Consider the following 16,193-nt stretch of genomic DNA (forward strand, 5'->3'; position numbering starts at 1 on the left):
TGATATAGCCATCAAGCCCCAAAAAACATATATGGTCACTTATACTTCAGTTTAAAGCTAATTGCTATTCTTCTACTGGTAATATTTTCTAAATGTTGTAAATTATTTAGTACTTTAATAAAGGGGTCTTGTAACGCATGAATCCACCCTGTCACGTGACCTGGGTAGACGTTAATCCTGTTGTCACGTGACAGGAAGTATGAAGAAGTCGAATGTGAGTATTTTGAATAATAAGCAAATTTAGCTCGTAATACATGTTTTCACTGTCATAGATGCAACTGTTCAATTTTCATGCAGTAATGGCACATTCATTCCTAAATTATGCTGAATATTTATGCTGAAGAGAGGATATTTCACAAATGCCACCTCACATTTTTAGCAAGCTAGCAGCATTAACCTCCATGGCTCTCAGTCCGAGAGGCTAACGTTAGCTAGATGTGTTGATTGTTTTGATAGTAGCTATCTAGTGGCGCAAGAAGCAGACCACTAACAGTCAAATACAATGGACGACTCCGATCAAGACTTCGTGGACCTCTGCTCTAAGTTGCTCAAACGAGTCCGCAGAAAAGCAGGCGAAACCGAGAAGAGAAGTGTTGCAGAGCCCTCGTCCCAGGACACTGCGAAAGACATACCCACCAAAAGGGTGACGACTAGGAGGAAGAAGACAGATGTTGGCCCAAGTTTAAAGGGAGCTTTGGGTAACAACTCTGAACACGTTTCCTCAATCTCTACCACTTGTGATGAACCAAACCGACTTCCCTCCAATACAGACGAATCTAAACAATCAGTGGTCAATGGAGGTATTGAACTTGGTGTAGGAGAGAATGGGTCATCAGTGGCTGTGGATGCTGCTGGGTCTCGACCTGAGGATAGGGGGATGGGGGTGAAGGAGAAAGTGCTACACACGATGCAGCAGTTCAAGAGAGTCAATCCACAGAAGCTGGTGCATGCTGAGAGAAATCAGCCTGCAGCAACAGGGAGTGAAAGTGACAGTGCTGCTCCCCATCCACTGCCAGATAATGAAGGTGAGATCCATCACTGTGTCTCACACTCTATGGTGTGTATTTTCATTCATTTGTGTGTACACTCAATGGCATGCTAGTTACCTTTCTCTCCACCTCTGCCCTCCCTGTTCAGTTACATCCGCCTCCACTCCCCTATCACTGGACCCCCAGGTGGATGACTCGGATGAGGCCCTGGCCCTGCGTCTACAGGAGGAGCTGGACAGGGAGGCCCAGGCTGTGGCCCAGGGTAGTGCAGTGGACCTGGAGCAGGGAGGCCTGTTCTTCTGTCAGCTCTGCCAGAAAGACCTGTCTGCCATGAGCCCCACAGGACGCACCCAACACATCAACAGGTAGGGACGACTGGAGCTGGACACACACACAGACACTTGCTCTCTCACCCATCTAACTCCAGAATCTGTCTGTTACTAGAACAGTCAATGACTCCAAAGACCCATCTAACTCCAGATTCTGTCTGTTAATGGAACAGTCAATGACTCCAAAGACCCATCTAACTCCAGATTCTGTCTGTTAATGGAACAGTCAATGACTCCAAAGAAGATACTGCCTCGTTTCCTTTCCTGATCTTGAGGAACTGGATAGGTGAAATCAAGTCCTCTTGTGGCTTCTGATGTTTAGCCTTCAACAATCCAGTGTTTTCAGATCAGTGCAGATGAAGGAAAGGAGACAAGGAAAATAAACCAGTTTACTTTATTGGGACACCCCATGTCCCCCTATCCAGGTGTCTAGACGAGAGTGAGGACAGTGCTGCCCCCGCCCCTCCTCCCGTTCCCAGCGTCCCAGAATGCCCCATCTGTGGTAAACGGTTCAAGTCCCAGAAGAGTCGCGCGGCCCACCTGAAGCGTTGCTCCTCCACGATGGGCGTGGCTCCTGCCGTGCTGCTGCAGGCTGTACAGAGACAAGTTGCAGAGGGCCTGACTGACAGCACCGCCAACCAACCGTGAGTCACCCTGGCCTGATTGGTCCCGCCCCTTTGAACCATCAATCAACCCAAACAACTTGACTGCTATTACTGTACATTAAATTGATAACTTTGATGTTAGAAGCATTGAGTCGTGTTCAGGAGGGTGCAACATGCTGAACATTGCAGATAGAAGTGTACTTGATAGAGCTAATGTTGTGCCCTACTGAACCGCCCCTGTATGATGCTTTTGGGGCCTTTCTGTCCCACCTAGAGAAAGAATGTAGGAGAAACACTGCGTTGTTCAAATGCTGGAGGACAATAAACTATTCTATTCCACCCGTGAATAACCCTCTCCTCTCCCCCAGTCCACAGGCCGGAGGTTCCAAGCGTAAAGGCTCCACAGACCCCAGCCTCCCGGGCAGGAAGAAGCCCAGAAAGAAGCCCCGTGGCCTGGACGAAGACACCATGGTGGCCATGGCCCTGTCCCACTCCCTCCTGGAGCAGGAGAAAGAGATGGAGCGGGAGATGCAGAGAGAGTTACAGAGGGAGATGGAGAGAGAAGGTGGTCAGCAGCTCCCAGCCCTCCTCCCTCACATTTCTCTGTCACCATTGAAGTGGAGAGCTGAACCAAGTAAGACGAGTAAGTCACTATCTTGACTGAACCTACATATTGTTTAGGCAATGCATTATGCTATGATTATAAGGATGCATTTGCTGTGACGGAAAACAATTCCCCTTTATTATGTAAGACAGGAGCAAACTATACTAAATGCATCGATATGAAACTATACATGTATAAACATTTTGATGGTGTTTATATTATATGATTAATATCATAGCCGAGTCCTTTTCTCTTGACCCCCTCCCCCAGGTAAGGGGCGTGGCAAGAGGAAAAGGGGTGCACCCCCTCGCCCCCCTCCCCTCCTCCTGGTCCAGGACTCGGAGACAGCCCTGAGGCGACTACAGGAGCGCGTAGCTGGCCTCCTCCTCCGTACCCGCGGCCCCTCGCCGCCCACCCCCACACGCTGCCCCAGCTCCCTGCCCTCATGCAGCACTGGTGCTGGCCCCCTCTGGCAGAAGAGTGCGTTGCGGGACGGAGGGCCGAAGGTCATCTCTGAGTTCTACACCCCAGAGCTCAGAGAGTTTATACGGCCTTGGGTGTCGGTAAAGGTGAGAGCCCGTGTGCGCGTGTGTTACTCATACTTTCACATCTTTGCTTCTAATACTCTGATTTGCGTTAAAAGTATGCGTGTATCTTGATTCATAGTCTTTTCATTCACACTTTAATTTATTTCACTCAATTTGTCTTCTTCCAGACGGATATGGTCTGTCCCACCAAGGCCATGCCTGTATCCTCCACCAACCTTTCCATAACAGAAGGCATCTCTATGACCAAGCAACCGATCCCCTCCTCCCAACAACCAGTCTCCTCCACCCAGGCAGCCCCCTCTTCGCTCCCTTCCACCCCAGGGACAGGGCACCTTCCAGTGGGCAGCCAGACTCTGTGTGACCTAATGGAGCTGGCTGATGAGGGAATGACCCTCACACAGTGGGGCTATTCTACCCCAGCACCTGCCAGAGGTGAGAGCTACTCCTGGGAGAACTGTTATATACAGGAAACACACAGGGGGAAGAATGTCTGACTCCATTACAATGTGAATGCTATAGGTCGAAAAGGGTATCCCGTGGATCTAGTCAAGGTAGCGAGCCTTGCATCACCACTCAGAATACTATAAGTTACATGTGTCCAAGATAACCCTTCTGGAGTTATTCAGAGGCTGAGAGACAGCTAATATCTTGCGATCAATGTCCTAGCATAAAATGATTGATTTAACCTTAGCTCAGAGCTGCACAGTTAGAGGCCAAGCATATCTCCTGTGTGTAGTATGAATGACATTTACCATTAGACCATACATCTAATAATAATTCAAGGAATATTACTCAGAAATATGACAACTTATCTATCTGAAAGTAATCCAATTTATTACACTTGTGCAATTAGAATACAATTATGAAATGGTACATGTCAAAAGATACAAAATACGTAAGTGTAAATGTGTAAAAGACCCACTATGGTGTAACAGAAAGCTACACCAGGAGATTGGTTTCTAATGACTCCATGAACAAAGTTTCCACCCATCTTTTATTCTCCCCTGAGCTCCAGATCTCAGTATCTCCCCTCGTCTAATTAACGCCACTTTGTTCAGCCAAAACAAAATTCATTAAAATAACTCACGAACTCCAGAACCTCCCTTATCTGAATGATAAGAGCTCACATCTGGTCGCTCCCTCTTTGAACTGACCGCCGTCCAACAGACAGAATAACACAGTAACTCTGTAACAATGAATCCATAGCACTTACAGAACAATGAAACATATCAACATTCACAGCTCTTTATGAACTCTTGAATCAATCCAAACACGACAATGTAATTCACACAGTAACAGTCATTTCGTCGATTCAAGTTATCTGTCTTCACACCCCCGACGGTGTCTGTGTCCCAGGGTTCTATGGGAACGTCCTGCCACGGATAAGGTGTGTTTGACTTTTGTGATAGTCGTCATGTGGTCAGCCATCCAGACAATGCCATAAATCGTGATGTAGTCCTCACTCTGGGCCTCGGTGCCTGCGAGTTGCTAGATGCATCTTCATCGCTGGCCTTCATCGTTGTTCACGTGTTCACTCCCTATTTTTCCACTACAGACACAGGATGTATATACACGCTCACAGACATGTAGATTAACACACACACACACACAGCATCCCTGAAAGTAGCTAGCATACCTGAAAGTCAAACCTACTGTACCTCTAACGTTGTTTGTCTTCCCTTGGTCCCTCAGACAAAGAGAACACTGCTACAGACTTCCACTCAAGTGGCTTTGTTCCTGAGAGCACAGACGAACCCCCTGACCTGTGTCTCAGTGGCTTCATCCCAGAGAGCATTAGAAACACTGAAAGCCATCAGATGAGATCTCTTCCTCAAAGCAGAGATACCAACAGGAGCAACCAGAAATTAGTAAGGGACCTTTTTTAGAAGTCTTCTACTCTATTGTATACGTTTTCATAACTAGACCTTGATTAGCTGAGTCCAGTGTGTTAGAGTAGGGTTGGAGCAAAACCCTACACACACCCAGTAGCTCTCCAGAAAGCGGGTTGGCCACACCTGGGCTAATATAATCACCATCACATCATAACTGTGTTGGACACTTGTTGCCTGATCATTGCTCTGTGCTGGTAGCCATTGTCTGTCTCTGACCCATAGGTGGTGCTGTCCAGGCTGGCCTCAGACCTGACCAGTATGGTGAACAACCCCCAGTTCAGCGATGTCCAGCTACAGGTGGACAGTGGGGAGGTGTACTTCACCCATTCATTCATGCTGTATGCTCGATGCCCCCTGCTAGCGCAGATGGTGAGTGCACGTGTGGATTTTGCCTCGTTATATTTGCTTGTATGGTTCTCATTTGAAACCATTAATATTTCCAGTTGAATTTGATTTGTTTTCTCTCTCATTCCATCCCTCTCTCTCTCCCAGGTCCATGACAGTGGATTCGGGGTGCAGGAGGACGGCATGCCCTCAGCCCAGAGGGTGTTGTTGGGTGAGGTACCAGGCCAGGCGGTGTATACCCTACTCCAGTACCTCTACACAGCCCACTGCCCCCTCACACACACCCTGCTGCCACACGTTCAGGAGCTGGCAGCCAGGTAAAGTCTGACTCAACTGGTGTTTAAGTGATGTGACTTCTTAGTAACAGAATGCATTACAGAATTCTCAGGTAAAGGGTGAGTTAGAATTAACCAAGAAACATACTGTTCTTTATCCCTCTTGCTTTCTGTCTCTCTCTTTCTACAAAACTCCTTCTTTCTCTTTTTTCTCCTCATCAGGTTCAACCTGGAGGAGCTGCAGCAGCTGTGCCAGCTCTACCCAGCTCAGACAGACCTCCACAGAGGTGTAGAGGGACAGGGGGATCAGTGGGGAGACTACCCAGCCCAGGAGCACCAATCTGGGGGAGAGGAGGAGCACCAAGACCAGGTCTTCGTGGAGCTCCTCCGCTCCATGTGGAATGAAGAAGAGGTTGAGGAAGATGAAGACAGAGGAGAGGAAGGAGGGATTGCGATGGAGGAGGAGGAGGGGCGAGGGGATGGCGTGACGATAGAAGACGGAGAGACGAACGAAGAAAGGGTGAACGATGAAGAGATGGAGGAAATATATGAGTTTGCCGCCACTCAGAGAAAGAGGGATGAAGGGAAAGAGAGCGAAAAGGAAGAATCGGAGGAGGAGGAGGAGGGAGTGACATTTTTCACAGAGACAGAAGAAGAGCAGGAGGCTCCAATCCAAGCTCACTCATTGGCTGAACACTCAGATAAGGGTGAATTAACATGCATAACTTCCCCTCAAACAAAACCTCCCAGTTTAGAGGCAGTCATAGCTATTGGTGACATCGACACAGACCGGGGGAATCCAAATAGGATAAAAACTGATCTCAACAAATCAGAAGGTAAAGATCTAGAATGTTCTAGAACAGCCACCATGGAGTCAGACAGAACAAAACAATTTGAATCAAACGTCACAAGCTCAAGAAGTGTTGAAGAGGTATCAACGACAAAAAGCCTCCACTCCAGTCCCCATGACGATCAACAACTAAACGCTAGTCTGGACCGTAGCTACAGCCGCCTCTTCTCTGACTCTTGGGGGGTCTATGAGACGCAGGAGGCGCCCCACACCTCCCCACCAACACAACCATCCTGCCACTCCCAACCCCACAGGGCTATCCAGAAACCCTCCCGCTCCCAGCCCCCCAGGACCATGGTAGTGGAGGGTGCGAGACAGCCAGAACTCACCTCCCCACCCCCACCGTCCTCCCGCTCCCAGCCCACAAGGGTGAGGGTCGATGGGGGTACGAGACAGACAGCGATCCCAACCCTCCAGTACTCAGCCATTGAAATCATTGACCTCTCCATCAGTCCTCCTCTGGTCCCTGGTGTATCCGCCCTACCTGTTCCTGGTTTGTCCCCAGGGGAAGTGACTGACACCGGGGCACGAGTTAGGATGGAGAGAGTGGTGGGAGGAGGGAAAGTTCCTGAGTGTAAGGAGTTACTCCAAGAGAAGGTACCGTCTAGTCCAGAGGACTTAAAGAGAGAGAGTCATGGTCCGTATAGTATTTCTGTACCCGTCTCTCCTCCTCACAGTACCAAAGAAGAACCTGAGCTTATAGTTCTGTCTGACTCTAGTGAAGAGATGGAGGTAGGGGATCTAGGACCTACCAGCCCCTCTCCACCACCCCCTACTTATCTCTCCCAGAACCACCAAGGCTACACCCCAATCACAACTCAATCCAACACAGAACCCAAGAAACCCACCTCGATAACCCAATCAGACACAGAACCTAAGAAATCCAGCTCGAAGGAGAAAGAGACTATTGGTGGTTCTGTGAGGGATCTTTCTGTCTCACCTTCAGATCAAGGCCTAGATCCAGATCCTCCTAGTTATAAACCAGGTTCTGCTGGTTCTACTAGTCTTGTGGACTGTTCTGCAGAGATGTCTTGGCTCATCCCGGCCACTCCGCCCCTGCCGTCCAGGAAGACCAACTCTAGCTCTACCCAGACCTTTAGTAGCATGCGTCGCACTCAGCTCTTTCCTAAGGCCAACTCTTCTTCCTCCTCTTCTGCAGCGTCAGTTTTCTCCTCTCCCACCCTCCCTTTCAGGCCTAGCCGCCAGACCTCCAACCCACCCAGGGTTTCTACACATTCTGCCCAGACAGAGTCCTCTATTTCTAGGCAGAAATCAGACAGCAGAGGGCTTCGGCACTCCAGCTTGGGCCTCGACCATGCTGCCCGCTCCCCTGGATTCACAGTCCCCTCCAAGTCCCAACCAAAACGCTCCTGCTTTCCCCGCCTGACCCCCTCTCTCTCCGTCATCCCCCCACCAGACCCCTCCACAAAGGGTACCCCTCTCCACAACATCCCCCAGCCAAAAAGCTCCACTCCCCTTTATTCAGATCTACCCAAGCCCTCTGCTTCGTCTCTGGCCTCCCCTCTTCTGAGAGACGGGGACGGGGACAACGGAACAAGGCAGAGAGGGAGGGGGCTGGGGATCTCTGGGAGCCCATGGAAGAGAGGGGGACTGGGGTCTCTGGGCCTGTCCCTCTCGGACCCTTCCGACCCATCCTCGTCCGCACATAAGGAGTCCCTTACCCAACCGAGAGAGAACAGCGGCTCCCCCGGACAACACCGACCATCCACTGAGTCTAAATACTTCCATAGCCCAGGAGATAGAGAGAAAGAGAGGGGGGTGAGAGAGGAATCAGATGAGATGATGAAAATGGAGGAACTGGAAAGGAGTGTAGTGAAAGAGGAAGAGCAGGAGGAAGAGATAGGAGAAGACATGGAGAGGTCCAGTAACAGCTTTCAACAGAGCTTCCTCGGGATGGACGAGCCACCCATGGCCTTTGATGACTCCTGGGGCCTAAACGCAGGAGGAGGGGACACGGACGGAGAACGATCCCAGGCAGTGTGCTTCAGTCTGAGGCTAGAGAGCAGCGGCGGTGGGGCTAGTCCTCCAAGACAGGGCCGGAGAGATGGAGAGATTGCAGGACCATCCTCTACTTTTAACCCCTCTCCTCCTCGTCCTAAAGCCTACACCACCCACTCTTACTCCACCCCCTCTCCACCTCCACCCAACACCACTACACCCCAGGCCAACCCAGAGATCAACGCTAGCCTCCTGGACGCTGAGATCTGGGACGACTGGGGGCAGGAAGAGGATGAGGCGCTTCCTCTCTCTCAGAGGGTGAATCCTGTAGCTCTGGCTCAGAGAGTGGCCCAGCTCAAGACTCCAGGTAATACACTTTCAGCAGTTATACCCCCTTGTATAGAGGTCTTAATGTTTAATCTAGCTAGCTCGGGTTCAAAACCAGCTTCATTACTTCGTACTGTTGAAATATTGAACAGTCTTCCATTCGTGTTATTCTGATCCATAAACACATTCACTGTTTTGTTACATCTTTTCTTATTTCTCTACCCTTTGACCCCTCTCTCCACAGTGGCCCCCCGTAGGAAAGGCCAGCAGGGCCCCCTGGTCCCCATCACCCCCATGCCCAGCTACTCTGACATGGACACACCTGACCTCAAGAACAAGCTCAACAGGTCTGATTCCCAACACATCGTCTCTGATATCTGCCTTTTTATATTAGTTATTTAATTCATGTGGTCATGTCACTCCCCCATCACTCCTAGCCTGGTCTAGTCCCCAGTCCTTCTTCCTCCATTGATAGTTGTTTGATATGTGAGATTACAGGAGCACGATGTATGGCAGTTATCAGTGTAGTCTGTCTATACCTCCCCCCATCTCTTTTCTCTACATCCATCTCTCTTTCTGTTACCCTCTCCCTCTTCATATAGTAAAAGTCTGTTGCCATCCTGCTCTGTGTCCTCCCTCTAGATTCGGTGTGCGTCCCTTACCCAAGCGCCAGATGATCCTGAAGCTCAAGGAGATCCACCAGTACACCCACCAGGTCATCAGCTCAGAGTCCGAGGACGAGGCACCTTCCCTGGGTCGCCCCAGAGCTGTCGGGCCCCCACCCACCACCTCCTCCATGGAGCCCACCAGAAAGCCAGTGTCCTGTGCCCAGACTGGGGGGTTTAACGAGCCTAGTGGAAGAGCAGCACCTACCGTCTCCCTGGTGAAACTGCCTGGTAGGGAGGAGGACATGGAGCCTCTCTCTGCCTCTCAGGGATCCAATACGTCCTCCACAGCACCCAGTGAAGACTCTGAGAGGTTAGCACTGGGAGTGTTTTTAACAGGTGTTGTTCATGTATGCATTTGTCTAGAATACTTTGACTGCTAAATTCAAAGTCAAATGTACTGATATTGACACTCCTCTGTTCATCTCCCCCCCAATCTATTCTCCAGGTCTAATCCAGAGCAGTGCCTCTCTGATGACTCAGATAACGACGACATTACTGCCTCGCAGTCTGCCTCCAAGCTCCAGGACAACCTCCTCGCTGTCCGTCGTTTCATCCAGTCAGACCCAGACCTCTACGGGCAGATTCTCCTCTACCAGCCCCTGGTCCTGTCAGACCTCCAGGCCAGACTCAAGGCCGCGGGTATCCGGCTGGGGGCCGCCAAGCTACTAGACTACCTGGATTCCCAGTGCATTACGTTTACCACAGCCAAGCCTGGACTGAGGGGAGGAAGAAAGAGAAAAGGGAAGTGGGCGACCAGGGCTGGAGGGAGGGGAAGGAGAGGGAGAGGGGCAGCTAAAATGGCAGATTGAAGTTACCTTTGTGGAGGCAAAGGTGGATTTTTAAAGGATTTGTGGGAAATAATGAGTCTAAACTAAATCAGTGGCAGTTAAAGCTGTAACGTGTTCTAGTTGGATGTTTCCTGTTTATATTGGTTGGATGTTGGACTACTATAATTAAGTAATGTTTGTTCTCTTCCTAGTGTCAAGTCCTATCTTTACAGCATGCTATACTAGTCTGGACTAAGCTGTTTTCACTGAGTTATTGAACTATGCTGTCCACAAGCCAAAATAGTTAAACATTCAAAACCCCTGGATTACCCAGGAATAACTCCAGCACAAAGCAAAATCGTGAAAAATATTTTACTGTTTTTCTTTTTCTCCAAAGACCAGCCAAGAAATAGACTTCATTCAATCTGAGCACAACTCATGTTGGGGCAGGGAGGTACTTGTTAAAAAGAACACAAGCAGAAGAAAATCAGATACTCTTCATGAATTAGTTCTTCTTGTTGATTAGCCAATCAGGAACAGCATTTTCCTTGGAGGTGGAGCGTTCAGTCTAAAAGTTCATAGCTTCAGGACCATTCAGGGGTACAGCAATGTGTGCGTGTCACACACCCCCTTAGCACAGTGCAGATATCAGTATTCCTTTGAACACAAAATACAGGAAGCCCACTAAACTGTAGCTTCAGAACCAGAATGTCCTCTCTCCACCCCTTCTGATCACAGCTTGGCCCATGTGGCTTCCACACCAGTTAGCACCTCCTGTCCCTTCTCCTTCTCTTCCTGTCACGACAGGTTAGCGATGTTGGCCAGGAAGCGCTGGGCCCACCACTCCTCCAGGTCTATAGGCACAAAGTCTGTAAGGGGACAGGGAATAGGTGCTAATGAGAGAACATTACTATGATGGTACCTCTGTCTGAATCTCACAAGTCTACACATCCTGAGCACAAGTCTGCATGGAGAGAAGGAGAGGCAATAGTGTGTGAAAAGGAAGGAACCAGTATTGGTGAGATTTGTGCTTCAAACGCTTCAGTACTGTCCATCTACTGTTAAGTAACTGTCCAATGACCTACAGAGTGAACAGGACTGGACAGGTTTGTGTGGAATCAGCAACCAGGAGGAGTGCCAGTTTATCCAAGGTGAGAGACTGATAGTTGTTCAGAGAGTTAAACATTAAAACAAAAGCTTGCCTTATGACCTCTATCTAGCTGCAGATAAGATGGAGCCAAGAACCGCTTAGCCTGCTGTGTTTCTGTAGACAGTACTGAGACAGACGTTTATAGGGCTAGACAGAAATACACCAAAATGGAGGGTTAAGACCGTGAAAGTGGAGCATGAGTAGGCGTGCTGATCTAGGATCAGTTCGTCTTTCAGATTGTCTTTCAGATCATAATAAGATTGTATGGACAGGGGACCTGATCCTTGATCAGCACTCTTACTCTGAGGCTTTATTAATACAGGTCCTGGGCATCACATAATTGGATGTAATGAGATAGGAAGTAGACTAGTGTACAGCCTCTCACATATGTCATTGTTACACATCTTCAGTAGAGCAAGATGGAGGCTGATTAAACAACAATGGCGGCTAGTGAATAAGGCCTATAGATACTCACTCTTCGTTGTGGTACTGGGGGTCTTCTCTGCGTACTGCACGGGCCCCTGGCCACATACAGCAGCAGGCTTCACACTGCCTTCTCCATCTCCTGCCAGCTGCTGCTCTATTTCCTGCCATGCTGCAGAGCGGAGAGAATATTCAGAGGCATTAATACACACACTGAAGATACACGTTACAGCAAATCATTTTTTCCATGGGTTATGCTGCAGTTCCTAGGTAGTTGTATAATACACGCAGCCTATGACTACATAAAACCAACTGGGCATGACCGCGGGAAAATATTTGGGGTGATTAAGAATCCATCTATTGCGATATTACAGTATCATGGGGTGCTGCAGCACCCGTCGCACAACAACTTCCTGCGGATAGGAAGCTGATGGTTTGTTGTTTTCCTCATATAAATGCCCAATGGAAGTGTGTTTATTTTAAATAAACTATTCCTCTAGAGGTGTAACCTTGCTTGTGCTCCAAATTCAAATGAAACAGCCAACCATGTGTCCTCGAGTGGACTTGGACAGGACTACAGTACATTGCATCAGCCACACTACTAGGAGATAAGACTGGACGTTGTGTGTTTCAACACACCCCTTACACTTTCAAATACACTGTGCTGACTGTATACATTTCTGTGAAAAGCATTTGAATGTAAATGTACCAAAATAAACCAAGCTCACTGTTTTATAAGAAGTGCAAAGGAGCTTTCGTCTTAAATTACTTGGTAGTGTTTTCATAGTTTAATTGACAACCGATATCACTTTATAAACACACTGACTGGACTTTACTATTTCATGCACTACAATAGTGGTTTGCATTGGCAATGGAGTCGAAGGCTTTCTGTAAATGAGTAGAGCTGTGCTCTAAGATGTTTTATAAAAACAAACGGGATATTCCCAGAACTTCCTTCTGATCATTGTCATTGAGCAGTGCTCCAAGAACAACAGAAGAGGTCATGCTGAGACCATTCCATTCTGCTACAAGTCACCTGTCTTCATCAGAGCAGGCTGAAAGTATAGAACAAACTAGCCCAAACTGTCAGAAACAATATCTCCACTTTCCTACTTGACTGCTTCAATAAAGCGCTCAAGTATTTCTATCAACCATTTACCTCCTCTATGGTTTGAGGATCTTTAACAAACTATAACTATTGAGGATCTTTAACAAACTATACCCAAACTGTGTCAGAAAGAATGCCTAGACTTTGGCACTTGATTAAATCATTTAAACTGGATTCTTGTAGCCATCTTTTATCTTCCGTTTGCTTTCGAGTGTAGGCTTAAACTCCACGTAGTTCTCGCTCTCATATATATACACACACATTTTCGCATTGGTCCCCTTGCAACGCCAGGGTTGTGAGTTCAATTCCCACGGGGGACCAGTACGGGGTAAAAAATACAACAACAAAAAAAATGTATGAAATGTATGTATTCACTACTGTAAGTCGCTCTGGATAACAGCGTCTGCTAAATGACTAACATGTAAATGTAGTCTAGTCCTTGAATGCAGTGATTCTCTCCCAGATAAACATTACTGGTGTTGTGGATAGAGTGGCAGTGTCAGATGTAGCCTTGAGTTAACACTGACTCAGTGCTGCTGGTCAACATGTTAAACTATAATGGCCTTCCATTCAACTGATGTAAACTGGAATGTGTATGCATAAAATGACTTACTATAGGCTCAATAATAACCTTCAAATTGCATATTTGAGAGTCTACAATACTCCTTATACGGTCAGGATGAGGGCCTTATACTGTTTGAATGAGTGTCCATGGCTCTATGCATGAGAAAAATGGTAATGTCTCATCTGTCTAGTAGTCAATGCGTCTCACCTTCGTACACAAATCGGACATTCTCTTCATGGGCCGGGGTGAAGCCTTCAGATGTGGTGTCTTCCTTCTGTGAGGCTGCAGTGTGGTATCTCTTCCCGTTCAGGCGATTAAACACTATCTTAGGGGTTGGAGAGCTAGACAGATAGAAAGTAACAGTGTGTGAAATCGTATTGTGTTACGCCTCTGGAAAGCTGGTCTTGCTTCAGAAATGTATATGCTGGGCACTAGATTGTACTTTTTGCATAAAACCCAAAAGGACTTTATTTTTTTATAGAATAAAACTATTGTCCATCCAGGATGGACGTTTTTTCTTTGGCATCACCTTCCATTAAAATGATACACATACATTCTCACATCACACCTATTTAAACCAGTCAGTCCACCATACTGCATACACTAAAAAACAGAGGACATTGATGCATTCACTCCCAACTGCACTGGATAGATAAGTACATATCCTGATGCAAAGTAAATTGTATATCTAGCCTAGAGGATCAGTGGCTGTCTAGAACAGAGCTCTCTAACCCTGTTCCCGGAGAGCTACTGTCCTTTAGGTTTTTGCTCCAACCTTAATCTAGCGCACCTGATTCTAATAATTAGCTGGTTGATAAACTGAATCAGGTTAGTTACAACTGGGGTTGGATTGAAAACATTCAGGAGGGTAGCTCTCCTGGAACAGGGTTGAAGAGCCCTGGTCTAGAATATTCAGGAATTCTCTTCTCCCACATCGCATGTCATGCCCACTCCGCTACCATAGAAATGTAAGGATTGGTGGGAATCCTCTGAACCTACTTCCTTACACAATGATGTTGCTACGGAGACAACAGCAGACGGATTATAAAAGTCTGTGTGGAGTGATTCCCAGGAAACGACTGAATGACTGTGCTATTATGTAACACACGTGCATTAAACTACATTGTATTAATGCATTTTATCCTGTATTAAAAATATACCAACGGATGTAGCCAATGACAGGGAAAAAAGCTTGCTTACTCAACCAAATGCACCATTGCTAAACTTGTGTGCCCTTGCAGAGCGCGCGAGGCATATTTCACTTTGAACGCATGCTACGTTCTTAGGGCATGTTGCTCATAGTTCTACACTGGCTACAATGTAACCACTGACCGATTCGCCACGCTCGAATGGCTGTTCAAAAATGTTAATGTTTCTCTACTGCGTTTGGACAGTAAACAAATGGCCAAAGTTAGCACGCGCTGCTAGCCAGCAAGCCTGTCAGCTAACCTCGCAAGGTCAGACCGTTTCCAAAGAATTTTGAAAACGTTGCAATTACACTTCAACGATACAATGTAATTTATCGGTGTATCGATACTATATTTCAGTAAACATACAGGATTACGAACGTTCTAAGATTAATTTCCGTGAATCGTGACGTACTACAAAAATGATAGTGGAATCAACGTTACATGATCATGTTTATTCCACTATACGCCACACATGTACCATGGATTCTTCAGCTGACTGGTTTGCTCGCGCTTCTTGATATGATTATGATAAATGCAATATGGCAACTTACTTTGAGGATAACCAGGGGGTCGGTTTGAGCTTCAAGTCGTTGGTTTTATTCTCAATTTGCTGCGTGGGACCTGAAATGGAATTAGAATAGCAAGGTTGCACTGATCACAACATGCATGCTTGTCATTAAAATATGCTTTTAAATCCGACAGATCTTATCGCCTAGGTTCAATTAAACACAGTTCCGTGCTCATTATATAGGTTTTGAAAAGTGTACTACTGCTTTATTGACATGATTCGAATGCTACTATCGATTATATCAATAATATAAGCAATACATAATTGGATTGAAGAGAAACAATTACATAACTGATGCTCACCTGTCCTGCGCTGTGTAACAAGTTTACTGGGACCTCTAGTAATAGTGTACATCATGTGAAAGCCGAGAACTTCAGTGTTGCGAAGGAAAAATAAGTGGGTTATCTTCAAACAAGTCGAGAGTGGTGTGATAGCCTACAATGTGTCGACTCCAAATACCGTGGTGGTCTTTAAATCGATCCCCTTGAGCGATCCCCTTTTTGGTCGAGTTCTCTTGACGCAGCCACGTTGGGGAAATTATAGCGCCTGTTTTTCCAAGTCAGCTGCTCAGTGCTACGTAGCCTACGTCTCCGGTTCGGTGAAGAGATCTCGGTACTGCTACTGCAATGTGCTCCTTGTCGCCGCTACGAATAAGCATATGTTTGGTCAAAGAGACAGTCTGCTAGTGCTTCAAGGGTATAGCCAATAGGTCAATCAAGGTGATTCAATACTGATATGGAATTCAAACGTCTGTTGGAGAAGAAACTCCAACCCTTCCGATCAATGTTTTTGAATAGAAAATACAGTTAGTTATATTGATTAAATTCCCCTTTGTGAGAGGCAACCCTATCCTACAGTATGCGTACAAACAATGACAGTGACACCGCACACATGCTTTCATCATGACAGTCATGGGCACCCTGGTCATGTCTCACTACACACCCCCAACCGTCGCGGTTTTAGAGGAGGAGCGCCCTTCAGAACGCACTACTGCTGACCTATCACCCGGTAATCCGAGCACGTGGAGATTT

At 47.2% G+C, this 16,193-nt stretch overlaps 2 protein-coding genes across 4 annotated transcripts; one reads left to right on the top strand and one right to left on the bottom strand.

Moving 5' to 3' along the window:
- The first annotated feature begins 152 nt into the window (after nucleotides 1-152).
- LOC106589789 (structure-specific endonuclease subunit SLX4-like) lies at nucleotides 153-10,365 on the top strand. Of its 3 annotated transcripts, XM_045691022.2 has the most exons (14): nucleotides 153-214; nucleotides 457-1,025; nucleotides 1,138-1,354; nucleotides 1,744-1,962; nucleotides 2,292-2,566; nucleotides 2,798-3,096; nucleotides 3,243-3,507; nucleotides 4,768-4,943; nucleotides 5,190-5,336; nucleotides 5,460-5,629; nucleotides 5,810-8,763; nucleotides 8,968-9,070; nucleotides 9,366-9,701; nucleotides 9,837-10,365. In XM_045691022.2, the coding sequence occupies exons 2-14, from the start codon at nucleotides 503-505 to the stop codon at nucleotides 10,198-10,200; spliced, it is 6,048 nt and encodes a 2,015-aa protein (XP_045546978.2). In that variant the 5' UTR covers nucleotides 153-214; nucleotides 457-502; the 3' UTR covers nucleotides 10,201-10,365. The 3 variants fall into 3 exon arrangements, with proteins under 3 accessions (XP_045546978.2, XP_014035614.3, XP_014035608.3); XM_014180139.3 differs by having other exon boundaries at nucleotides 173-1,025; nucleotides 2,292-2,557; XM_014180133.3 differs by having other exon boundaries at nucleotides 174-1,025.
- Nucleotides 10,366-10,516: 151 nt separating this feature from the next.
- Nucleotides 10,517-16,094, bottom strand: LOC106589802 (MAPK regulated corepressor interacting protein 2). The gene is made up of 5 exons (XM_014180151.3): nucleotides 15,465-16,094; nucleotides 15,146-15,215; nucleotides 13,612-13,745; nucleotides 11,784-11,903; nucleotides 10,517-11,027 (listed from the first exon to the last, which is right to left on the bottom strand). Exons 1-5 carry the CDS (start codon nucleotides 15,517-15,519, stop codon nucleotides 10,957-10,959), a joined length of 450 nt encoding a protein of 149 aa, XP_014035626.2. The 5' UTR covers nucleotides 15,520-16,094; the 3' UTR covers nucleotides 10,517-10,956.
- Nucleotides 16,095-16,193: the final 99 nt, after the last annotated feature.

This window comes from Salmo salar, chromosome 12 (assembly GCF_965601325.2).
Source record: "Salmo salar chromosome 12, fSalSal1, whole genome shotgun sequence".
Lineage (NCBI taxonomy): Eukaryota > Metazoa > Chordata > Actinopteri > Salmoniformes > Salmonidae > Salmo > Salmo salar.